This window comes from Anguilla rostrata, chromosome 14 (assembly GCF_018555375.3).
Source record: "Anguilla rostrata isolate EN2019 chromosome 14, ASM1855537v3, whole genome shotgun sequence".
Taxonomy (NCBI): domain Eukaryota; kingdom Metazoa; phylum Chordata; class Actinopteri; order Anguilliformes; family Anguillidae; genus Anguilla; species Anguilla rostrata.
This window is the reverse complement of record NC_057946.1, coordinates 35,201,404-35,227,999: the sequence shown is the minus strand read 5'-3', so window position 1 is coordinate 35,227,999 and position 26,596 is coordinate 35,201,404. Positions and strand designations below refer to the sequence as shown.

General features: G+C 50.4%; 1 protein-coding gene across 2 annotated transcripts in view; it reads left to right on the top strand.

Moving 5' to 3' along the window:
* tnksa (tankyrase, TRF1-interacting ankyrin-related ADP-ribose polymerase a) overlaps positions 1–26,596 on the top strand; it is a 135,951-nt gene that overhangs the window by 85,509 nt on the left and 23,846 nt on the right. Inside the window, exons 6-12 of one of the 2 annotated variants that reach the window (XM_064308739.1) lie at positions 13,656–13,676; positions 16,151–16,245; positions 17,645–17,711; positions 18,827–19,013; positions 22,322–22,443; positions 24,283–24,374; positions 24,545–24,623. In XM_064308739.1, coding sequence (XP_064164809.1) covers positions 13,656–13,676; positions 16,151–16,245; positions 17,645–17,711; positions 18,827–19,013; positions 22,322–22,443; positions 24,283–24,374; positions 24,545–24,623 — 663 coding nt within the window. The remainder of the gene's footprint in view (positions 1–13,655; positions 13,677–16,150; positions 16,246–17,644; positions 17,712–18,826; positions 19,014–22,321; positions 22,444–24,282; positions 24,375–24,544; positions 24,624–26,596) is intronic. The other variant, XM_064308740.1, reaches the window with a different exon arrangement.

Sequence of the window (26,596 nt, the reverse complement as noted above, 5' to 3'; positions counted from 1 at the left end):
CCTGTTAAAGCGCTGTTCTAGTGCATGTTTTGGCCCCCCCACGGTTTGGCATTGAATCCCGATCGTGCTGGTGCCCACTGTAACCAGCAGCTGTAGCCCCCCATATTGGTCAATCAGGGTTGGTCAACCCATAAGTCTGTCTGTTAAGATGCACATGATGTGCCTTCCTCCGACTCATGTCTGTGCAAGCCCAGCTTATGAACTGTGGTGCGGTAAGCATCTTTGGAAACATCACCTGCTTCCAAGGAGAACACAGGCTTGTCTGCTCTGTCTGAAACCAAAAGCAGAGGCTCCGATGAGCATTAGTGCGAGGGCATGATTGGGCATTCTGATCTGTGGAGAACAAGGGGAAAATGAATGTAACGCAAATCCAGACGATTTTGCATTCTGTAAACCTAAGCATACATGGTCAGGGCGCTGTAATGTGAGGCTAATATAGTAACTCTTCAGAAGTCAGATGTGTGTCAGATGTTGACCTGTGCAAACACTGATAGCTGTTAGGTGAAGAAGTTGCGTAAGTCGTTCTGGATAAGAGCGTCTGCTAAATGCCCGTAATGCAATGTTAGCTGAGGTGCTGAGTGCTTTGTAGTGCGTGTGCAGCCGGAGCCTGACCCAGGACAGCCCACTGAACAGTAATAAATGTCCCCGTAAGCTCTGGGGCTAAACTTGGCTCCGCGGTTGGATCTGATCCTTTATCCTCTCTTGCAGACTGCGGCCGAAACGCTGAATTAAGCCACTTAGCTGTCATAATCGCACAGTACAGTTTGAGAAACTCTTTCTGTATAGAGACCGCGCAGTTCATTAAAGATGTACTGTAGTGTTATATACGGTGCCTTCAGAAAGTATTCACCCCCCCCCGAAAGTGTTTCCCTTTTTGTATTTTTTTATGTAATAAAAATAGTGTTCCTCCCGGCACTCCAGCTTTGACATGTTCGGCTTTGTTTGCGCTCACTGCTGAAGTTTCTTCAGATCCACTCGCCATTGAGCGTTGCCGTTGTTGTTTTGGGTGGCTGCCTATTTTGCATGCACGCTGTTATTTTGAGTTAGTTATGCAATCTATATTAATCTGTTCCCCAGCTGAACATTAATGTTATGGGCAAGTTTTTTCGAATCAGTACAGACACCTCTGAACTCGATAGACGACGTGCAACGTGATATACAATACAGACACCGGCATGCTCAGAAAGCACAGATTCTTTTAAACCTTTTTGCTGGAAAAATGCATAAATCTGTGTCGATGCTACTTCTAGCATAAAACTTGTTTGTTTTTATCGTAGTGATTGTTATTGAAATTAACCTTCCTTTGATCAACAGCATGGTCAGCTGCTGTAGATTTTGTATCTTTTAGCTGCTAGATTAAAGGTGTGAATAGTTTTATGTTACTTTGCCATGTAGTGTAAAGTGTGTGGACCTCATCTCCACAAGTTGAAGGAGAGAATTTTTGCTATACCCTGGAGTGGCCAGAAAACGAAATGCATGTTTTTACAGGAAAGCAGCCTTTTGTTTTTCTTGCTCGCTCACCTCACTTTATCTGAAAATAAAATCCTCTGAACTTGCAATCGAACGCGTGTGGCCTCACAGAGGATTACTTGTATGCGCGTGCAGAAAAAAAATTCCATTTAAATATATTTGAATTTGGCTTTGCAGCGCAGCAAAATGAGAAATGGGCAACGTTGGGTGAAGGCTTTCCGCAGGCACTGTCTTTTTCGTGTTTTCGTTTGCATTCGTGCGGCAGATATGTTTGTGGGTCTTGTTGTCTGGGGGTGGACTGGCACAGAGAGTCTGTGGGGTTGTGGGAGGGGTGAAAGGGCTCGTTTCCAGCGCAGTTACAGGATCTCTCTGATCCTCCGTTCCCTGAGTCACAGACCTCGTCACATCGTTAACCTTCAGAAAGGCAGCAGAACCTTTCTGAAACAGCTAGCGTGTTTATAGTGCCGTCTGTCCTTGTCAGTGAGAGAAAGGCAGTTAAAAGGGGCACGTGAGAAGGAAAGTTAGGGGAAAAAGAACACGCAGAAAGAAAAAAGAAGAAAAAGGGGTGAAAAAATCGAAATATGCCTTTTCTACAAACGGGGTTATTGGCCACTGTGTCTGACTTGTTTGTGCGATTTGCTCATGGGTTGCAGTTTTTCCCATGATGGCCACTGAATGGCACCTTTTTTGCGCGTTCTGTGTGTTTTTCTGGAAGTCCTTTGGCAGGCCGGATTTGAAGCGGTGTTTGTTTCCGTGGCAACTCCGGAAAGGGGCGTCTCAGAATTAGCCTGAGGGAGTGGCTTCTGCTCACCGCTGCTCATGCTGCATCTCCCACTAACCCTGCTCACGATATGTTTCCCCCAACCGCGCTCAGGCCAGGTCTCCTCGGACCGCCACGGGCAGCGCGTTCCCCCCGCCACCCCTCATGGCACGCTTCCCCTGCCCCCCCGCCCCCTCCCCCCGCCCCCCGCCCCCCGTGACAGCGAGCAGCCGCCGCACTGGCCGCTGATTTTTAATGAGCTGCCCAATTAAAGACGGACCAGCCCGAGCCCCACTGGTCCCCTGCGCTGGGGAACACAGAGCCCCCCTCATTAGCCTGGCCTCTTCCCTGATGGGGCGGGGTGGGGGGTGTGGGGGGGGGGGGGTTCATCCCCATTAAAGCACCCCGAAACCCCCACCTGAGGCCCGGATTAGAGCGCCCCACTGCCTCTCTCAAACCCCCGACCGCCCCAAACGCACAGCCCTCGTTAGCATCCGTTAGGAGTTCGCTAGGGCACGCCGACCTTGAGGAAGCAGGAGCCGGAGGAGGCGCACGGGGAGGCGCAGGGGGAGCACTTTTGGCCTTCCTGAAGGGCCCAGCCCGCGCTACTCTTCTGTACGCCCCTTTGAACCCGCTGCCGCCTCGGGCCGGGCTCCTCATTTTATTCTCATTAATCGGGAGAAGTGATTTTTCAGACCCTCTGACGGCTCACAACAGGAGAGGACCTTCAGCAGAAAGCCAAATATTAGCCGTCCCCCGGGACATTAGGAGCCAGTGGTTCCTGAATAATCAGTAAAAAACATCCCTGGGGCTTGCGCTTGCTTTGACGGTGTTTCTGGGACAGAATTCTAGGGTTAGTGTGACACAAGGAGAGGGGGAGGTGTTGCTGTGCACGGCGAGGTCTGTGTTGCCCAGGCCGAGCCTCACCTCCACGGGCAGGACGGACTGCCAGCACAGACGGACGAATGGACGGACGGACGGACGGACGGACGCGTTCCCTCGCCGCGCGCTCTGGAGCCGCCTGAGGGCTGATTTATGCCCCGCCTCGTAAAGCACCTCCACAGTATCTCAGGCTGTGAATAACCATGGCCGTTTATCGGGTGCCTTTGTTCTGGGACGTCCTCCTCCTCGGCGTGCGCCCGTTTCGACCTCCGTCCGCGCGGCTGTCCGTCAGACGCGCGCGGTGACGGGGCGTCCTGGAAACACATCAGCGCCGTGAGCGTCTGATAGCCGCCAGCCGCCGTTATTAAACGCGTGAGAATGACATTGCGAAGGACACATAATCAATACGGCTGGTTAGGAGCTTTGAAAGCCCCGAGCGGCTCGCAGGAGGCCACAAAGGAGCCTAATCTGTAATGAAGCTGCGCTTTTATTGCCGAGCTGTCTTTCCTTCACCTTGCGCTGGCTCATTCCTAGCTGCCTAACGTGGCCCCCAATGCTGGCTGATGGGGCCCTCAATGCTGGCTGGTGGGGCCCCTGATGATGCCCGGTGGGGCCCCCAGTGCTGCCTGGTGGAGCCCTCAATGCTGGCTGGTGGGGCCCCTGATGCTGGCTGGTGGGGCCCCCAGTGCTGCCTGGTGGAGCCCTCAATGCTGGCTGGTGGGGCCCTCAATGCTGGCTGATGGGGACCTCAATACTGGCTGGTGGGGCCCTCAATGCCGGCTGAATACGCGTCACAGTTTTTAATGCAAATCAAAGCCAAGGAAATAAAACCCTGTGGAATACAGGTAAGAGGAGGGAAAATCAGCCAGAATATGCTGGTGCTCTGAGGCTTAATGGAGAGGATGGAGGAGTGTGTTATTAATGGAGAATCTTATTCACAGAGCAGAGTGTTATCAAGATGATCACAGCATTGTTTTGCTCTTTCTCTCCATTTTCAAAAGCCGGCGCGCTCTTCGTGTAGTTAGGAGAAAAGCAGAACAAACAGGAGCTACCGAAGGACAAAGTCAATCTGTGGTGCTTGCAGAGCATTGTGGGGAGGAGGAGGAGCCCCGCTCCTCCAGCCCAGTGGGTTCCCCCAGGCTCCCCTTCTCCTGTGGGTGCTGCAGATGGCCTGCTTGCAGCCCAGCGGGGTGGGGCCTTATCGCGCCGCGCGTTTAGCGCCTGAGAGCGCCTGAGAGGAGCCGGGTTAGCCAGCGCCCCGGCACACCGCACCGATACCATCGCTTTCCGCCCGGCCGGCTCGCAGCAGTTGTCCACCGTCTCTCGGGCGCTTCGTGATGACCTTTGCTGATACCGATGGAACATTGAAAGGATAACACACAGTATCTCCCTGCTGCCTTTGCGGGTGCATGGGCTCTTAGTCTTTCCCAGGTGACTGTGCTTCTGTAGGGGCTCTTAGTCTTTCCCAGGTGACTGTGCTTCTGTAGGGGCTCTTAGTCTTTCCCAGTTGACTGTGCTTCTGTAGGGGCTCTTAGTCTTTCCCAGGTGACTGTGCTTCTGTAGGGGCTCTTAGTCTTTCCCAGTTGACTGTGCTTCTGTAGCGGTTGTTAGTCTTTCTGTGTTGACTGTGCTTCTGTAGGGGCTGTTAGTCTTTCCCAGTTGACTGTGCTTCTGTAGCGGCTGTTTGTCTTTCTGTGTTGAGTGCTGCGTGGCTGTTAGTCTTTCCCTGATGACTGTGTATCAGTAGGGATACTTCTCTTTGTGATTCATGCTGTTTTTGTCAAAGAAAGCTGCTTGAGTGAGGGTGCTCCAGAACAGTCGCATCGCCGCAGTACAGATACTGTATGCTTCTGTGGAACAGACACGCTCCTGCAGAACAGACACGTTCCTGCGGAACAGACACATTGCTGCAGAACAGACACGTTCCTGTAGAACAGACACTCTCCTGTGGAACAGACACTCTCCTGTGGAACAGACACATTGCTGCAGAACAGACACATTCCTGCAGAACAGACACATTCCTGCAGAACAGACACGCTCCTGTGGAACAGACACATTCCTGTGGAACAGACACATTGCTGCAGAACAGACACATTCCTGTGGAACAGACGACGACTTCCTGTGCAGAACAGACACGCTCTCTGTGGAACAGACGCGACGTTGCTGTAGGAACAGACAGCTGCGTTTCTGTAAAATGTAGACCTGTGTGTAATAATGTAGGTGTTATCCAGAGGGAGTGTGTGCAGTAATGCATTATTCTATGCAGAGGGTGTGTGCAGTAATGAGCCAATCAGTGCAGGACTGTACATTTCTCCCATAGTGAGGTGTCAGTTGCGCGGGGAGAGGTGTAATGTGTTATTGATCTGCTCAACTTGGCCCTGGTGTGTGTGTGTGTGTGTGTGCGCATATGGGCTTCTGTGTGCGTGTGTGTTCCTGTGTATGGGTGCACGTGTGTGTGTTTTGAACAGAAATACTTGGCACGCATTGTGAACACTAAGTAGAAATGTTCTCCAGTGTTCAGGATGAAGCGATTCTTTCACATGGCTGTTCACTGGGCACATTCTCGGGGATTTGCCGGACCTTGACCTCCTCTCCTCGCCTCTCCTCTCGCCTCCTCCTCTTCCCTCCTCACCTCTCTTCTTCTCTTGCCTCCTCCTCCCCCCGCCTCGCCGCTCCTCTCTCCTCGTCTTGGTGTGGGGGTGTGGGGTTACTCTGAGGAACGCTGCCATTTCACGCTGGTTATAGCGCGCTCTGCCGCCATGGCAACAACTGACTGCCAGTTATCACTCTGTTGGCATGGTTACAGGGTACAATTCCCAAAAAAGGGGCAGAGAAGAGTGGAGGAAATGAGGGACAGCACAGAAAGGAGTAAGAGGGGCTGAAAAAACATTCACAGCACAGATTTTCTCTCTCCTTTTCTCTTTCTGTCTTCCCATCTCCTTTTCATTTCTCTCTCTCCTCTCTTTCTCTTTCTGGCCTCCCCTCTCTCCCTTTTCCCCTTTCTCTCCTTCTCTCCTTCTCTCTTCCTCCCACTCTCTCTCTCTCCCCCTCTCTCTCTCTCTCCCCCCCCTCCCTCTCTCTCTCTCCCTCTCCCCCCCTCCTCCTCTCTCCTCTCTCTCCCTCCTCCTCCCTCCCTCCCTCTCTCCCCCCTCTCTCTCCTCTCTCCCCCTCCCCCTCCCTCCCTCCCCTCTCTCCCTCTCTCTCTCTCCCCTCTCTCCTCCCTCCCTCTCTCTCCCCTCTCTCTCCTCTCTCTCTCCCCCTCTCTCTCTCTCTCCCTCTCTCTCTCTTCTCCCCTCCTCCTCTCTTCCTCTCCCCTCTCTCTCCCCCTCTCTCCCTCTCCCCCTCTCTCTCCCGGTCGGCCCGTCTCTCCACGCAGGCAGATTGATAGCAGGTGGCTAAATGCTTACTGCTTGTGTTTATGTGGCGGCGCTCTTTGTTCTGTGGCGCTGCTCTTGGAGGACGGCTCGCTCTTCTGTCACACGCTGATTTACACGGTGGGTGCTGCGGTGTGCTGTGCCAGTTTAATCTGGGGAGAGGACCAGCGTGAAATAAATTAATCATGGAGGAGAGACAGAGACCCCACCAGCCTCTAACACCCCAACCCCCCCTTCGTATTTCCCATCAGGCTTTGGGGTTCCACCCCCACCCGTTCTGCTGTATCTTCAGCACTCCAGCTTTCTAGCGCACTGTATTTCAGTCTCTTTATTGCATTTTTATAAAGGTCAGCGTAACCGTCAGATGAGCTGTTTGGTGTATCACCCGGTGTCTTACCTTTTACCACATTCTGGAGTGCCCTTGTCTTTGTCTTTAATTCAGCGGGGAAAACGCACACAAATCAGCATTTTGTAAGTCTTTGTAAGAAAGCCAGATTTAGCTAAAGGGCCAGTTTTAATCAGTGGGCCTTGAACAGGAGAAAAATGTGCTTGCAGCAGGCAGTGCGCAAGTCATTCCAGGACATTTCTGGAACAGTGTAACCTCAGTGGTCCTTCTCTAGTTCGGTGTCTTTATGCCTTGTTTTATTTTTGCTCCTTTAGCCCTTCACCCTTCCCACAATGCACCTCTGCGTCACTCCCAACCCCCAGGGGGTTGAAGGTCATCCTGCCACATCCACAAACGCTGCCCTCGTCCACCTACCGGCTTTCTGCTGCTCCCAGGGACAACCGTGCTTACCTTTCGCTTCAGAAAGCACACGGCTACCCCCTGAGCATAACGCAGCGTGATTGAGCTTAAAATAACACACCTGCCTGTGGCCTATCCACAGCGACGCGCCATCCTGCAGCCTATCCACAGCGACGCGCCATCCTGCAGCCTATCCACAGCGACTCGCCATCCTGTGGCCTATCCACAGCGACTGGCCATCCTGTGGCCTATCCACAGCGACTCGCCATCCTGCAGCCTATCCACAGCGACTCGCCATCCTGCGGCCTATCCACAGCGACTCCCCATCCTGTGGCCTATCCACAGCGACTCGCCATCCTGTGGCCTATCCACAGCGAATCGCCATCCTGCGGCCTATCCACAGCGACTCGCCATCCTGTGGCCTATCCACAGCGACTGGCCATCCTGCGGCCTATCCACAGCAACTCACCATCCTGTGGCCTATCCACAGCGACTCGCCATCCTGTGGCCTATCCACAGCCACTCGCCATCCTGTGGCCTATCCACAGCGACTCGCCATCCTGTGGCCTATCCACAGCGACTCGCCGTCCTGTGGCCTATCCACAGCGACTCGCCATCCTGCGGCCTATCCACAGCGACTCGCCATCCTGCGGCCTATCCACAGCGACTCGCCATCCTGCGGCCTATCCACAGCGACTCGCCATCCTGTGGCCTATCCACAGCGACTCGCCATCCTGTGGCCTATCCACTGCAACTCGCCATCCTGTGGCCTATCCACTGCGACTCGTCGATCTGTCGTGCCTAGTCAACAGCGGATTTCTCATTCATGGACTTGCCATAATACAGCGCTCTGATCTGGTAGTGAACCAGCAGCGATATCCTGCGGCCTATCCACAGCGACTCGCCATCCTGCGGCCTATCCACAGCGACTCCCCATCCTGCGGCCTATCCACAGCGACTCGCCATCCTGCGGCCTATCCACAGCGACTCGCCATCCTGCGGCTTATCCACAGCGACTCGCCATCCTGTGGCCTATCCACTGCAACTCGCCATCCTGTGGCCTATCCACTGCGACTCGTGTGATCAGTGTTTTTATACGTGCCATCCAGTCATACTGCTGCGTACTTACTTAAGCAGTTCAGATTGTGTATCTTTGCTCAGGGGTGGAATAGCAGCGCTCTGACTGGGTAGTGAACCAGCAGCCTGTTGAGTTATAAGTCCAGGCCCTTAGCCACTAAACCACACACCGTCTTTCTGGCATTTCCGCAGGTCTTGCGTCCATCATGCCTCCGTCTTCATGAGCGGTCTGTTCAGGACTAAGGCTTTATGCTCGGAGCGTCCGCAGTGACCCTGCTGGGGTGGTTTTGGAGCGGTGCGGGCTCTTAATCCCTCGCGGGAGTGCGTGGGCTCAGTCAGACGGTCGGCGTGGGAGGGGTAGGACAGGCTAATCTAACGGCCCGCGGCAGTAATGGTGACTGACAGCAAGCCGTCCCCTGGGACGGACAGCCTTGGCCCGGATGCCCCACCCTGCGCGGGCCCTGTCTGTGCTGTCACCACGATGGACAGATTGTGGGGAGGAGCCTCCCTCCTCTGTTTTTTGCACCCCTTGTTGCCATGGCAATGCAGGCCTTACCTTATTGAATATTGGATATCCAGTGTACACCGTTCAGCTCTGCTCAGTGACACAATGCAATGGGGGATTTTAGGTGCCTATATTTATTATTATTATTATTATTTGTAGTAGTAGTTGTTGTAGTAAGCAGTAGTAACAGCCATGATGTATTATTAGGTGCACCTTGCAGTGATGGTTCAAGTGATGCAGTCAGTGTGTCCTGTATTTTGTTGCGTTGTTGTTGTGGAGAGCCGCGAGCTGGAAGGCGCTGCGCTTGTGCGACAGTGCGGGGGCGGCAGATAAGTGTGCGCTGATGGACCGGGCCGTGTGAGCCAGCCGTGCGAGCCAGCCGTGTGTACCAGTCGTGTGAGCCAGCCGTGTGAGCCAGCCGTGTGAGCCAGCCGTGTGTACCAGTCGTGTGAGCCAGCCGTGTGAGCCAGCCGTGTGAGCCAGCCGTGTGTACCAGCCGTGTGTACCAGTCGTGTGAGCCAGCCGTGCGAGCCAGCCGTGCGAGCCAGCCGTGTGTACCAGCCGTGTGAGCCAGCCGTGTGAGCCAGCCGTGTGAGCCAGCCGTGTGAGCCAGCCGTGTGAGCCAGCCGTGTGAGCCAGCCGTGTGTACCAGCCGTGTGAGCCAGCCGTGTGTACCAGTCGTGTGAGCCAGCCGTGCGAGCCAGCCGTGTGATCCAGCCGTGTGATCCAGCCGTGCGAGCCAGCCGTGTGAGCCAGCCGTGTGATCCAGCCGTGCGAGCCAGCCGTGCGATCCAGCCGTGCGAGCCAGCCGTGCGAGCCAGCCGTGTGATCCAGCCGTGTGATCCAGCCGTGTGAGCCAGCCGTGTGAGCCAGCCGTGCGAGCCAGCCGTGTGTACCAGTCGTGTGAGCCAGCCGTGTGAGCCAGCCGTGTGAGCCAGCCGTGTGAGCCAGCCGTGTGAGCCAGCCGTGTGAGCCAGCCGTGTGTACCAGCCGTGTGAGCCAGCCGTGTGAGCCAGTCGTGTGAGCCAGCCGTGTGAGCCAGCCGTGTACAGCCAGGTGTGCACTTGCCAGTCGTGTGAGCCAGCGTGTGTCCAGTCGCGTGTGAGCCAGCCGTGCGAGCCGAGCCGTGTGTACCAGTCGCGTGTGAGCCAGCCGTGGCGGCCAGCCGTGGAGCCAGCCGTGCGATCCAGCCGTGCGAGCCAGCCGTGCGAGCCAGCCGTGCGAGCCAGCCGTGTGAGCCAGCCGTGTGAGCCAGCCGTGCGAGCCAGCCGTGTGAGCCAGCCGTGTGATCCAGCCGTGCGAGCCAGCCGTGTGAGCCAGCCGTGCGAGCCAGCCGTGTGTACCAGTCGTGTGAGCCAGCCGTGTGAGCCAGCCGTGTGAGCCAGCCGTGCGAGCCAGCCTGTGTACCAGTCGTGTGAGCCAGCCGTGTGAGCCAGCCGTGTGAGCCAGCCGTGTGAGCCAGCCGTGTGAGCCAGCCGTGTGAGCCAGCCGTGCGAGCCAGCCGTGCGATCCAGCCGTGCGAGCCAGCCGTGCGAGCCAGCCGTGCGAGCCAGCCGTGCGAGCCAGCCGTGCGAGCCAGCCGTGCGAGCCAGCCGTGCGAGCCAGCCGTGTGAATTCCTGAAGTCCCGATGGCGTCATCATTCCAGTGTGAATTCAGAGGAAAGAGACGCTCCACAGGCCCGGCCTTATTACCGGCGCAGTAAACCCTGCGCTCTGAGAGGAGCCTCGATCACTCGCACCGCGCTGCCCAAACAGAGGACCGGCCCTTTGGGTTTGATGCATTTATACGGCCGCAGAACGTTTTTGGGTCGAACGAGAACCCAACACCCCCCCCCCCACCCCCACACCACCCCCTCCCCGCCTGAAAGCCCTTGGATGCGGAGCGTGTTTGTGTCCGTCCCGCGGAGTTACGTCCGTCCGGGCCGGGGCGAGAGATTTGCGGCCGGCGGCTGTGAAAGCTTCAGTGGCTGCGGGTTTCTCGAAGGTCTCCAGCCCGCCTGCGAGTGGAGGATTCTTCCTGTTAAATGATCTCGGAGACAAGCCGCCGGAGAGGCTGTAAACGCAGGAAACCTGCCTTCAGCGCGCGTGTTTTATCACCGCGCCTCAGCGTGAGCCAGATCAGCTCGGCGGCTGAAGGACATGGAGCGCCTGTAGATTAGACCGCTGGCACTGTGGAGCGGCAGGATCCCCGCCATGGAGGTGGCTCACACAAGCACGTAAATGTACAGCAGAGCATACACACACACATACACACACATGCCCACACACACACACACATACACACATACACACACACACACGCATACACACATAGACACATATGCACACACACACAGACACATATGCACACACACACGCACATACACACACATGCCCCCACACACACACACGCATGCCCATACACACGCTCATAGACACATACAGACGTGCACATACACACACACACACACACACACACACACATGCCTACACACACGCTCATAGACACACACACACACATACAGACGTACACGCACACACACATGCCCACACACACTCATAGACACACACACATACAGACGTACACGCACACACACACACACACGCACTCATAGAAACACACATACAGACATACAGTCACACACGGAGCAGGGGTGTGGTCTGTGTATTGAAAGATAGGCATGAGGGCTGGCTTCTCCTGCAGTCATGTTGGTGGAGCTCAGAGATGTAGAACTAATGACCTCCGTGGAGCTGCTGTAGAGAAGCTGTCCCCAGCCCACAGCCCTTACCAGCACCGTGCTGTTCACCTCACTGGCCTCTTCCTGTTAGCATTATTTGCTAACAGCGCCATGCTCATTAATGTCTGCTGCTTGCCGTGAATGAATTATCAGCACAACAGTACCGTGCACATTAAGATCTGCTTTTCACAGTTAGCATTAGCGGCTAACAGTACCGTGCACATTAAGAGCTGCTGTTCACCATGTCAGTATTACCGGTTAACAGTACTGTGCACTTTAAGGTCTGTTGGTCGCCATGTCAACATTAACGGCTAACAGTACTGTGCAAATTAACAACTGCTAGTTAGCATGTTAACATTACTGGCCAACACAGGGTTTTTCCTGGCTCAAACTGGGCTTAGGTGGTGACTGTGTGATAGCGACTGCAGTCAGTTCAGCTTTACTGCCACCGTCAACAATCTCCCTATATTTAGCTACATTTAGAATGTAAAGTCCTGGTGTTCAAGAGATAAAATAAATAATTGGAGTCATTTAAATATTTATTGGAGGGTTATTGATTGTAAGTACCAGAATTGGAGAGGAAATATAGCCTATACTAAAGGATTTACACATTGTAAGGGGGTCATTCTACAGGAATAGTGGTATTTGGAATTGTATTGTCTTGAAATGCATTTCATTCTTGTCACTCACAACTTAGCGTAGAGTATCAATTACCTTTTAACTAAATTAATCCTCAAAAATGCCAGCTTACTGTATTTAAATTATTTTGATGCATTCATTCATAAAAATAAATGCTTGCTCCATCCTTTTTATTACTGGTGGTATGTATTACTTGTACCCTAGACAACATTAAAGGCTTTTTGGAATTTTATTACATTTACATGACATTTATTTATTCAGTGACATACAATAAGTGCATACTGAAGGTTATTGGAACAACTACAAACCACTGATTAGGTACAATACTCATTATGTAACAGTTATCCATAGCCATGAACACATTAAGTCCAGTTCACACATTTTATTTCTGAGTTCAATCTACACAGATGGGCAAAAACAGTGTAGGTTAATACAGCAGAATCCATTTAATTGCGAAATGGATTATCGCATAATTCAGGTATTTGCATAGAATTGCCAAATCCCGAACCATTTCCCATTCATTCCATTGTTAAGAGATTGCATATTTGCATAAACCATTAGCGCATATTTTGGATGTTTTCAGGTCATTATCTCCAATTGCATAATTATCTATAAATATACGTTAAAAGTTGGCAAGTGTGGTATAAATAAACCGACATTTGCCCTATAAAGACACAAAAGCTTATGAAGGTAGGTGGTTTTCTTGAAAATCACGCTGATTACGGACGCTTGAGCGCCACGCGCGGTCCTCGGCACTCTGTCCGTTTCGTTTTTTTAACGCAGTTAAGCGGATTCTTCTGCAGATAGCTTAGCATGTGAATGCAGGTAAACTAGACATTTTGAACCTTTGAAAACTCGATGTGCAGTATCATTCATGGCGGAATTGTATAAATAAATTCACAGACCATTTTTAATCGTTCTGTTGGGTTTTTTTTCTCGCAATTTCTCATAGAAGCGGCTTGGTAAACACTTATGCGGCCCGTCTAAGACATTTCAATGCAGGAAAAACCCTGACCGTGTTAATGATATTAACACATTAGGATCTGCTGGTCGCCGTGTTAGCATCAGCGCATTAAGATCTATGATTCTTCACGTTAGCATTATCAGTGTCTGGTCGGATCTTTCCACGCAGCGTTTTCCTTCAGTTTTAATGATGGAATTCAGCGAGTGTTGTTTCTCGGTATTGTCTGTCTTTACAGATGCGCTTTCTAAACCTTACTGCGTATAGAAAAGGCAGCTCTTCATAGATACAGCTTTCTACACCTTACTGCCCCTGCTTACTATTGGCACTAATTTCTGTTTCATCACAAATTTCATCACAAAGTTTTTATCTTTAAATGAAATTAAAAAACAGTTAATTAAGAGGTGCTGTGAGATCTCATTGAGGTGATAATATGATGCCTTCATTTTATCATTTTGTGTTCTTTTTTTTGTTGTTGTTTTTTGTGTTTTTCTTTTTTGTGATTCTGGTGACATTGCCTATCAGTCGACATCTCAAAAAATGCTGGTAAGTTTATTTTAAGTATCAGCTCTTAGATTAATGCACTTTTGTGGGTTTTCATTCTTTTTGTTCATTTTTTACGTTTTGGTTGGATTTTTTTAAAATCAGTAAGCTGGCTCTGACTTGTTAAATGCACATTTTGGACCTGGGTCACACCTCATCTCCCAGCCAGCACTCCTGTTTGTATGTGTGTGAGCGGGGTGTGGTGGGGAGGGGCGGGGCCACAGGAGGGAGATCCAAATTGCCTGCTTCCCCCCAGGAGCCGCTACACACACCCCCTTCCTGCACTCTTTAACACCATGGCGACCACCCCTCCCCCTCCCCACCCCCATAGCTTGAGCCACTTTCTCTCCTAATGAATTAAATCCATTTTTCATTTCCTTCCCACTTTGGTTAGCTTTGTTTCCTGTTTGTTTTCTGTGTTTTTAATGTATTTGCATGCGGAAAAAAAGCTTGTTTCTGCATTTTGTCAGTCTTGTCAGACGAAATAAATGTCAAACTGTGATTCGTCATGATATTTCTTTGTGGGCAGAACATTTGTTCAAGGCAACAAACTCTTGCCTGAAATCTGAGAAGGAAAAAATAACTCATCCGTGTTTGGTGCTGCAGGCCTGACTGTGTTTGGTGCTGCACACCTAACTGTGTTTGGTGCTGCAGGCCTAACTGTGTTGGGTGCTGCAGACCTAACTGTGTTTGGTGCTGCAGGCTTAATTGAGGTTTGGTGCTGCAGGCCAAACTTTGTTTGGTGCCTCAGGCCTAACTGTGTTTGGTGCTGCAAGCTTAACTGTGTTTGGTACTGCAGGCTTAACTGTGTTTGGTGCTGCAGGCCTAACCGTGTTTGGTGCTGCAGGTTTAATTTAGGTTTGGTGCTGCAGGCTTAACTGTGTTTGGTGCTGCAGGCCTAACTGTGTTTGGTGCTGCAGGCTTAATTGAGGTTTGGTGCTACAGGCCGAACTGTGTTTGGTGCTGCTGGCCTAACTGCGTTTGGTGCTGCTGGCCTAACTGCGTTTGGTGCTGCTGGCCTAACTGCATTTGGTGCCGCAGGCCTAACTGTGTTTGGTGCTGCAGGCCAAACTGTGTTTGGTGCTGCAGGCCTAACTGTGTTTGGTACTGCAGGCCTGATATTGCGGGTGAAATGCATCATGGTCCTGATCGGACCCCTCAGCCGGTTCCTCCCTGGATGGCGCTCCCATCCTGGTCCCTGCTCTTTTATTTTGTCTCTCTGGTGTCTGGTGCACTTTGGCTGACTGACTCCACGTTTGTGTTAGGCTGCCGAGCTATGCATCGGTCTCTCCAGCTGTCCTGTACAGTAACGTTCCTGTGCCTCCCGTCTATTTTCAGATTTCTCTGGTTTTTTTATTAATTGTTGGTGTTTAGGGAAATGCTGAAGTTGCTGCCTCTAGCGCTTGTGGAAAAGGTGTAAAGTAACTTCAGTGTGAAGAGTACTAACTAATTTAACGTGACACGTTCGCACATTTCAAGCTGTTAATGGCTTTTCGTTGCAGTGCACACTTGAAGGTACAGCTTCAGGGCTCTCCCTCGTATCAGCTTTGAAGTAGTTTATTTTTGGAGGAATCAGCCAAGAAAGATTTTGGACTTGATTTTTAGACTTTGAGTTGAGTTCAGATTTGCTTTTTAGACTTAGACCTGATGCAGTATTTATGATTATTGACCATGGTTTCAAATTATGTAATATCCACATGATCCAAGGCTGTACATAGGCTGTATTGCACATTACCAGACCTGGGTCAAATACGTATTTGTTTTGGATTCAAATACTTTTCTGTGCTCTGTTGATCTTGCTTGGTGTAATTGAGCCTGTCAACATGACCAGAAGGTGGGGTTTGCACTTTTTGAGAGTATTTCATTCGTTCCAGTATACCTGACAAGATCAGTAAAGCGTAGAAAAATATTTAAATCCAAAACAAATATGTATTTGATCCAGGTCTGCACATGACACACTCACGCATAAAAAGATCAGTCCGAAGAACATACACCCAGAGTATACATATATAGTTTCTGTTGTTCTGCTTCCTACATCTTCCAAGCTGATCATAACTGCCTGGACTAATGTAAGCTCTGCTTCTGGGTCTTATTGAGCAGTCTTACTGGGAGACCTGAGAGTATGAGTGAGATTGGGCAGCTCGGAGAGGGCTCTGTGACTGCTGCAGATTCTGGAGGGAGAGGGGGCGGAGTTATGTCGGTGAGCTTTGTGTTGATTGGCTGGTGTATCGGTGGGGAGACCGACCTCTCCAAGGGAGCGAAGCCCCACTCCACTCACAGACCGACTCTCTCAGGTGAAGATGGTGGAGTGCCCACTCCAGATCCATGCCCTATTTTACAGTCATTGCCAGCTGGTTGCTGTTAAAAACGCTGGCTAATGCGTCTCACTCTGCTCCGGTCCCCTAGGGGGTGCTGCGTGTTGTGAGGTAGAGTCTGTTCTCTGTGTCTCACCGTCTTCTCTCCCCTCTCTGTTGCAGTCCACGCCCCTGCACCTGGCCGCAGGTTACAACCGGGTCCGAATCGTTCAGCTCCTGCTGCAGCATGGCGCCGACGTCCACGCCAAGGACAAAGGGTAGGTGTGTGTGCGTGAGAGAGTGAGTGCATGTGCATGTGTATTTGTGCGTGCGTGAATGCGTGTGTGTGCTTGCGTGCATGTGCAAGTGCGTGTGTGTGTGTATGTGTGTGCGTGTGTGCGCGGGTGCATGTGTTTGTGCATGCATGTGTTTGTGTGTGAGTGCATGAGTGAGTGCGTGTGTGTGCATGCGTGAGTGCATGTGTGTGTCTGCGCATACGTGCGTGTATACATGAGTGTGTGTATGTGCATGTGTACATATAATAGCCTTTACAATGTTCATCTTGAAAGTTTCACAGCCAATTCCATGTTTACCTTGACTCAAGCTCCCATAATTCATTGCACAGTTATTGTGTTTGAAGTCTATACGATGTTGGTGAAATGCTCGATGGGAATTTTATTACAATATGGTGAATTTTTCCTTCCTTGATTTGAAGCTCGTCCTGCAGGTGAGCTGGGGCACTTTGATCTGTACCTCCCTGCTTAAAACTGCTCTCATCTGGATTAGAACCTCTGGTTTAATCAGTCTGCCGGCTCATTACAGCCCTGCTTTTATCTCATTCAGTATTCATGCATGTCCCCCACAAGATTTAAGGTTAGGTTTGTCAGGTGAATCAAGCATTAAAACCTGCAGTGCTGGTTCTTCATTCTGTAATCAGGGTACTCCAATTGGAACTGTTGATTACAACTCACCAGAGGCCAGGGGAGGAAAACGATAAAAAAGAACGTAGACCCTGTGCAGTCACTTTTTAACTTGCATTTAACATTTGTGCCCATTTACCCACAAGATAAAGAGGTGCTACTTTTTTTTTTTTAAATACCTTTTTTATCTGATTTTTTTATCCAGTAATGGGCAGTAGAAGATCTTGTATTGCTTTCTGAATGGAAAAAAACTCATTTAAAATTAATAGAATCGCCCTATTATCATAGTATTTCTTCTCTCTGGGTTTTTTTCCTGTATAACTATTAAAACATTTGTTAGCTCCCCTGCGCATTCAGCATTTAGATTATGGCCGCACGTGGTGTTTAAGGGAAACAGGATGAGGGAGGGCTTTGCCTGTTGGGTCTGCTGGGTGTTTGACTGCAGGCAGAGCTTCTCCAGTGAATCCATCCTGCCTCTCCTCCCTCTCTTATCAGTCCGTTGTGGTTAAATGAATGGATCACACTTCTTCATCTGAAGAGACGTTGCTTGTGCCCGTTTTATCAGTGCGTGCGCTAATGGGGAATCTGAAAGGCGCTGGCTGCTGATGTGCCTGGCCAGGCTTTCGGCTTGGCGCTCCTGGACCGCTGCTCCAGGGTCCTCGAGCCTGCAGCGAGGCTGCGGCGTTTTCAGACAGGATACGTAAGGCCTAAATTAGGGGAGTCACCGTCCTGTCCCCCCCTTCCCTTTGTCCCACAGCGGCCTCGTCCCTCTGCACAACGCCTGCTCCTACGGACACTACGAGGTCACCGAGCTGCTCCTCAAGGTAAGCGCGAGCATGCGTGTGCAGACACACACGCACACGTACACACACACCACTGCTCACCGTCATGTCCTGCCTGCCTTTCCCAGGTCCATTTATCATCAAAGTGAACAGCTGTAGGATGGTTCTGAGTCGATGAGTCTTCTGCAAAGGGCTGTAGGATGGTTCTGAGTCGATGAGTCTTCTGCAAAGGGCTGTAGGATGGTTCTGAGTCGATGAGTCTTCTGCAAAGGGCTGTAGGATGGTTCTGAGTCGATGAGTCTTCTGCAAAGGGCTGTAGGATGGTTCTGAGTCGATGAGTCTTCTGCAAAGGGCTGTAGGATGGTTCTGAGTCGATGAGTCTTCTGCAAAGGGCTGTAGGATGGTTCTGAGTCGATGAGTCTTCTGCAAAGGGCTGTAGGATGGTTCTGAGTCGATGAGTCTTCTGCAAAGGGCTGTAGGATGGTTCTGAGTCGATGAGTCTTCTGCAAAGGGCTGTAGGATGGTTCTGAGTCGATGAGTCTTCTGCAAAGGGCTGTAGGATGGTTCTGAGTCGATGAGTCTTCTGCAAAGGGCTGTAGGATGGTTCTGAGTCGATGAGGTCTTCTGCAAAGGGCTGTAGGATGGTTCTGAGTCGATGAGTCTTCTGCAAAGGGCTGTAGGATGGTTCTGAGTCGATGAGTCTTCTGCAAAGAGCTGTAGGATGGTTCTGAGTCGATGAGTCTTCTGCAAAGGGCTGTAGGATGGTTCTGAGTCGATGAGTCTTCTGCAAAGGGCTGTAGGATGGTTCTGAGTCGATGAGTCTTCTGCAAAGGGCTGTAGGATGGTTCTGAGTCGATGAGTCTTCTGCAAAGGGCTGTAGGATGGTTCTGAGTCGATGAGTCTTCTGCAAAGGGCTGTAGGATGGTTCTGAGTCGATGAGTCTTCTGCAAAGGGCTGTAGGATGGTTCTGAGTCGATGAGTCTTCTGCAAAGGGCTGTAGGATGGTTCTGAGTCGATGAGCCACCTTAGATTTTCTGTGTTACTTCTTCTCATCATGGACTGGGGCTTCACCTGGAACCCACCTTCAAGGTTTTGATTTCCTGAGTGAGCAGAGTTGGGTATGTAAATGTAACCCCCCCCTCCCCCTCCCCCCGCAGCACGGGGCCTGTGTAAACGCCATGGACCTGTGGCAGTTCACCCCGCTCCACGAGGCCGCCTCCAAGAACCGCGTGGAGGTGTGCTCCCTGCTGCTGAGTCACGGCGCCGACCCCACCCTCGCCAACTGCCACAGCAAGAGCGCCATCGACATGGCGCCTGCCCCCGAGCTCAAGGAGCGGCTCACCTGTGAGTTACTACACACACACGCCTCACCTTTAACTACACACACCTCACCTGTGAGTTACTACACACACACGCCTCACCTTTAACTACACACACCTCACCTGTGAGTTACTACACACACACGCCTCACCTTTAACTACACACACCTCACCTGTGAGTTACTACACACACACACCTCACCTGTGAGTTACTACACACACGCGCCTCACCTTTAACTACACACACCTCACCTGTGAGTTACTACACACACACGCCTCACCTTTAACTACACACACCTCACCTGTGAGTTACTACACACACACGCCTCACCTTTAACTACACACACCTCACCTGTGAGTTACTACACACACACGCCTCACCTTTAACTACACACACCTCACCTGTGAGTTACTACACACACACGCCTCACCTTTAACTACACACACCTCACCTGTGAGTTACTACACACACACACCTCACCTGTGAGTTACTACACACACACGCCTCACCTTTAACTACACACACCTCACCTGTGAGTTACTACACACACACGTTTCACCTTTAACTACACACACCTCACCTGTGAGTAACTACACACACACACGCCTCACCTGTGAGTAACTACACACACACTTCACCTGTAACCTCACACATGCTTCACCTGTGAGTAACTACACACACACCTCACCTGTGAGTAACTACACACACACACACACACACCTCACCTTTAACTACACACCCCTCACCTGTAGGTAACTACACACACATTACGGGAACACTTTGTCTCTCCACTCTGAGCATGTATCAGCCTCTCCCTGTTCGCAGGGAGGGCACTGGGTGTCATTGGTACCAGTTAATTAAGGAATGAATTAATCATGGAGAATCGCATCACAGATACAGATCTTAACACAGCTCACCGTGCTATAGACAGGACATCTCTGTGCAGACACACACTGTGCTACAAATACGAGCAGATGTGCAAGCATGCACTCGCTAACCTGCATCTCGAGACACAGACACGCACGCACGCACGCGCGCGTGCACACAGACACGCATACAGTCACACACACTCACACACACACATGCACACACACACACACACACACACACACACACACACGCTCTCTCACACACACACAGACACGCATACACTCACACAGACACGCATACACTCACACACACACGCACACACACACACACTGACACACGCACACACACACACACGCTCTCTCACACACACGCACACACTCGCACACGCTCAGCACCCACACACACACACACGTTCTCTCATACACACACGCACACGCTCGCACACGCTCAGCACCCACACAATGACACATTCTCCAGCGACAGTAGAGTTCCTCTCGTGTCTAATCTGCCTCTGACTGTGTAGTGAAGCACGCAGAGTTGGTGGGGTCTGTCAGGGCGTGTTAAGCTCAGTGCAGCGTGGGATCACTGCGGCCGATGGCTTCCAGCGCATGACACTGCTTCCCTGCCGTGAAACATCGAGATCCCGCCCAGCAGCCTGTGTAAAAGGGCCCGGGGGGGTCTGTGGGGGCTCCCGCCCGAGATGGGCCCATGTATACTGCATGAGCGTCGGGCCCGGGGTACGTCCCACAGACTGGAAACCGGATGGCTCCCTGTGCCCCGTCGGGGGGAGCGTGGGGGTCAGCAGGGGGTCCTTGCGGGTTTTGGGAAGAATGCCTGTTTCCTTTGAGGCCACGGCTGTCGGTGCTGCTGTAGCAGCAGGCCGCCAATGCTCTGATTGGTGACCTCAGAGGGAGGTGGAATTGTGTTGGCAAATGAAAGTGCCCGTCTGAGGTTTCAGATCGCGGTCCTTCGGGAGTCGTCCCCTGTCGCTATGGTGGTGCTGCTTGGTTGCCAGAGCGACAGGGAGTGGTGAAGGTTTGGGTACAGCTGGGCTTCAGGCGTGCAATAGCTCCAGGTCTGAGTCTAAACAGCCTGTTGGGGGTCAGAGGTCATCCAGGTCAAATCTGCCTGACATGCTGGTCACCAGTCGGCACCCTGAGCCGACCAGAGGAGGATGGGTTTCCCCCTTGAGCCTGGTTCCTTCCAAGGTTTCTCCCCATCTGCCACAGGGAGTTTTTCCTTGCCACTGTTGCCCTAGGCTTGCTCCTGTGGGGGTTTAGGCCAGGGTTGTCTGTAAAGCGTATTGTGACAACTGTTGTAAAATACGCTATACAAATAAAATTTGATTGATTGATGCACATTACTGAGCGCAGCCTATGGAGTGCTACAGAGCTGCAGAGTGGAGCTGTGCTCAGACAGAGCGATGTGATTTGTCCTGATTACTCTGCAAACACTAATTTTCTGGCCGTAAGTGCCTCTGGGGGCCACTAGTGTTAGTGTTTGGCTTTACTGCTGAACATTTACTCCTGACTCAGCTGTCCGAGAGGGTAAAAGCTCTTGGTGTGTGTGTGTGTGTGTGTTTATGTTTATGACTGAGGCTTATGAGTTCTCTGCCTCTGGCTGAGAGACGTTTAGGGTCTGAAAACCCGTCTTTCCTGTGAAGAATTCATCTGAAGAAAAAAAAAGTAAAATCCTGAGTTGTTTAAACCTGGGTTGCATATTGTTGTTTTTACCCTTGAGACAGAAGCATCACATTATTGTCTTCGGTGAAACGCTCACAATTATAAATACACTTTTAAACGTAAGCCGCTAGCCCACGTTAGCGAAGGATGCTGACTCATCAAACGATAGCTTCGGCAGGTCTACGATCCCATCAGCCTCTGGGGTTTGGGGACTGATGGGATCTTTAATCTCAAAGCACTCTCACTGCAGGTGGTCCAATTTCAGCTTGTGAGGTTATCTGAATTTAAAGTGCATTTTACACATGCTTCTAACACCCTTCACAGAAACGTGGATAAAAATGAGATTTAAGCGACTCCATTAAAAAAAAAAACAATCTAAGTGTAATAACAGTAGCGTGATATGGAATATAATAATTAAAATGTGGAAAAATTAAACATACTTTGCAAAAAATTAGCTGTTAAGAATGTGAAACACAAAAACACACTGTAATTGTACATTTTTATATAACCAAGAAAAAAAATCTCGTAAAAGTGTTGCTGAAAGAAATGTTAACATGTCTCTCTCACTCTGTCTCCTCCTCCCTCCCTCTCGCTCTCTTTCTCTCTCCCTTTTTTTCTCCTCGTCTCCTACCCTCTCTGCCCCCTTTCTCTCTTTCTTGCTCCCCTCTCTCTCCCTTCTCCCTCTGCCTTTTGTCTCTCTCTCTCCCCTCTCCTCCTTGTCTCCCACTCTCTCTCTCTCCTCTCTCTCCCCCTCCTCCTCCCTCCCTCCTTACCTGGCAGATGAGTTCAAGGGCCACTCCCTCCTGCAGGCTGCCCGCGAGGCAGACATGGCCAAGGTGAAGAAGACCCTCGCCCTGGAGATCATCAACTTCAAGCACCCGCAGTCCCACGAGACGGCGCTGGTGAGTCCCAGCCGCTCACAGACGCTCTGTAACGGTGTGATACGCTACTCATGGGGGTTTATTAGGGATGCACCCATGTATCAACCAACGGCTGCTATCTGCCGATAAATTAACAATGTGCACTGTCCACTGATCCAGTGAACATCCGACGGTCAGCTACCACTATGTCCTGTCAGGCGAAAGTCAAGAAGTTCGCTACTTATTTGTAATCCAAGAATTGGTTTTCAATTGCCAGTCAGATACAAAAATGATTGTACGCTGTTTTCCATATTCAGTGTTTCCGGACTGACAAAATCCTGTTTTAAAATGGCAGAAATAATAGCAGATATCTCTCCATTTGGAAATCAATAATCGTTTGTGCTCGGGAGCCGTGCGGGGCACTGTTCTGAGACGTAAGTCGAGCTCGATGTTGTTGCCTGGGAAACTCGATGCGATGACAGCGGAGTCATGCTGGCTTTCTGTATCTGTCTTCTCCAAGGCATCTCAGTGAAAGTAAGTTTCTGATGTTTTCTTGTGGAACCGCAGTGTCATTGTATGACTCTTGTTTGCGCTGTCAATAGTCTTGACTATACAGAGCAAACATAAATTTGAACACAAATATGAATAGCAGAACGCCTGCTGCACCACCCGACCGCGCCAATATGCCACCCTGCGTGTGCCCGCGTCTGTTTATGGGTTTTTCTGTGCTGGGCACGGGGCCTGAAAAAAATTCTCGGGGAAACACTGATATTTCAGGAATGCATTTTCAGTAGGAGGAATGCATTTTATTTAACATATTTCAGGAATACACGTTCTGTTGAAGGAATCCATTTTGTGTTGCATGTTGTGTGAAGAAATGTCATTATCGTTGCTGGATTACTTTTGTGTTTTTTTAGAATGGCAAGATTTTAAACAGTTGAACAAAAAATGTATGGAAGCTGTACCACCAAACTTCCTCTGATGTTCCCCCCAAATAACCGGAAATCGGTATCGGCCAGAAATGTTCATATTGGGGCATCCCCTGGATTTCTAGCACAATAATACAGGACTTGTAGAACTCAGGTCTCAGAGATGCGTTATAAAGCAGTGATACATTACATTACACTGCAGTTTTATGGCGCAGTAATACCCTACTTACAGAGCCCGTGTCTCAGAGACGGTCTACGAACATAAAACATATTGGGGTTTATAACAGAACTAATACCTTACATATATCCCTGCAGAGATGGCTTTATAACATAGTAATGCATTACATATGAGGATTTATCACACAATAAAACCCTGCTTATAGAACAAAGGCCTCAGAGATGGTGTACTAGAGATAATACATTTAAACCTACGGGGATTCATTACTTAATACCCTGCATATATACCCAAGGAACCCAGGCCTCAGCGTCGGGTTTATAACATAGTAATAATTCCTCGTAGGGCAGGGGTGTCAAACTAAGGTTTGCTGGTTTTTGGTGCATTTCAGCACGAGTGATTCATTCAAGTCATTGATTAGCTAAAGAGTCCACACACTTTGTTCTCAAAGCCTTAATTAGCTTCCGCTTGAAAGGAAACCACAAATACCAGCAGACACTGCAGCCCTCCAGGCCTGAAGTTTGACACCCCTGATGTAGGGGTTTGTAACATAGTACCTTGCGTATAGACCTGCTGAACCCAGGACTAAGTGATGTGTTTATAGCATAGCAATACATTGGATTTAGGGGTTTATAACATGAGTAATTCCTTGTGTATAGACACGAGGAACCCAGGACTCCGTGATGGTTTATAACACAGTAATGCATCAGGTATAGTGAGCTACACAATGGAGAAGACATTAATGGCGGCGGGTTGGTTTACCCTCTGTCTCTGCAGCACTGCGCAGTGGCCTCCCCGCACCCCAAACGCAAGCAGGTGACCGAGCTGCTGCTGCGCAAAGGAGCCAACGTCAACGAGAAGAACAAAGAGTGAGTCCCAGCCCGAGACACCGGCTCAAACAGGAAGCTCAAACACCTGCCCTCTGAGACTCTCTTTTCTCTGAGACACTGAATCAGGCATTGCTCTTCTCTGGGACACTGACTCTTAACTACCATCTCCTTTTCCCTCTCTCTTTGTGTCTCTCTCTCTCTCTCTGCAGTTTTATGACCGCTCTTCATGTTGCTGCAGAGAGGGCCCACAATGACATCGTGGAGGTTCTGCAGAAACACGGAGCCAAGGTACCGTACTCACAGTCTACTCATGCTTTACTCATTCAGCACACACTACACACATGGTACTCACAGTCTACTCAGGCCCTTCTCACATTCAACTCATGCTTTACTCATTCAACACACACTGCACGCATGGTACTCACAGTCTACTCAGGCCCTTCTCACATTCAACTCATGCTTTACTCATTCAGCACACACTACACACATGGTACTCACAGTCTACTCAAGCCCTTCTCACATTCAACTCATGCTTTACTCATTCAACACACACTGCACGCATGGTACTCACAGTCTACTCAGGCCCTTCTCACATTCAACTCATGCTTTACTCATTCAACACACACTGCACGCATGGTACTCACAGTCTACTCAGGCCCTTCTCACATTCAACTCATGCTTTACTCATTCAACACACACTGCACGCATGGTACTCACAGTCTACTCAGGCCCTTCTCACATTCAACTCATGCTTTACTCATTCTACACCACTACACACATGGTACTCACAGTCTACTCAGGCCCTTCTCACATTCAACTCATGCTTTACTCATTCAGCACACACTACACACATGGTACTCACAGTCTACTCAGGCCCTTCTCACATTCAACTCATGCTTTACTCATTCAACACACACTACACACATGGTACTCACAGTCTACTCAGGCCCTTCTCACATTCAACTCATGCTTTACTCATTCAACACACACTGCACGCATGGTACTCACAGTCTACTCAGGCCCTTCTCACATTCAACTCATGCTTTACTCATTCAACACACACTGCACGCATGGTACTCACAGTCTACTCAGGCCCTTCTCACATTCAACTCATGCTTTACTCATTCAGCACACACTACACACATGGTACTCACAGTCTACTCAAGCCCTTCTCACATTCAACTCATGCTTTACTCATTCAACACACACTGCACGCATGGTACTCACAGTCTACTCAGGCCCTTCTCACATTCAACTCATGCTTTACTCATTCAGCACACACTACACACATGGTACTCACAGTCTACTCAAGCCCTTCTCACATTCAACTCATGCTTTACTCATTCAACACACACTGCACGCATGGTACTCACAGTCTACTCAGGCCCTTCTCACATTCAACTCATGCTTTACTCATTCAACACACACTGCACGCATGGTACTCACAGTCTACTCAGGCCCTTCTCACATTCAACTCATGCTTTACTCATTCAACACACACTGCACGCATGGTACTCACAGTCTACTCAGGCCCTTCTCACATTCAACTCATGCTTTACTCATTCAGCACACACTACACACATGGTACTCACAGTCTACTCAGGCCCTTCTCACATTCAACTCATGCTTTACTCATTCAGCACACACTACACACATGGTACTCACAGTCTACTCAGGCCCTTCTCACATTCAACTCATGCTTTACTCATTCCACACACACTACACACATGGTACTCGCAGTCTACTCAGGCCCTTCTCACATTCAACTCATGCTTTACTCATTCAGCACACACTACACACATGGTACTCACAGTCTACTCAAGCCCTTCTCACATTCAACTCATGCTTTACTCATTCAACACACACTGCACGCATGGTACTCACAGTCTACTCAGGCCCTTCTCACATTCAACTCATGCTTTACTCATTCAACACACACTGCACGCATGGTACTCACAGTCTACTCAGGCCCTTCTCACATTCAACTCATGCTTTACTCATTCAGCACACACTACACACATGGTACTCACAGTCTACTCAAGCCCTTCTCACATTCAACTCATGCTTTACTCATTCAACACACACTGCACGCATGGTACTCACAGTCTACTCAGGCCCTTCTCACATTCAACTCATGCTTTACTCATTCAACACACACTGCACGCATGGTACTCACAGTCTACTCAGGCCCTTCTCACATTCAACTCATGCTTTACTCATTCAACACACACTGCACGCATGGTACTCACAGTCTACTCAGG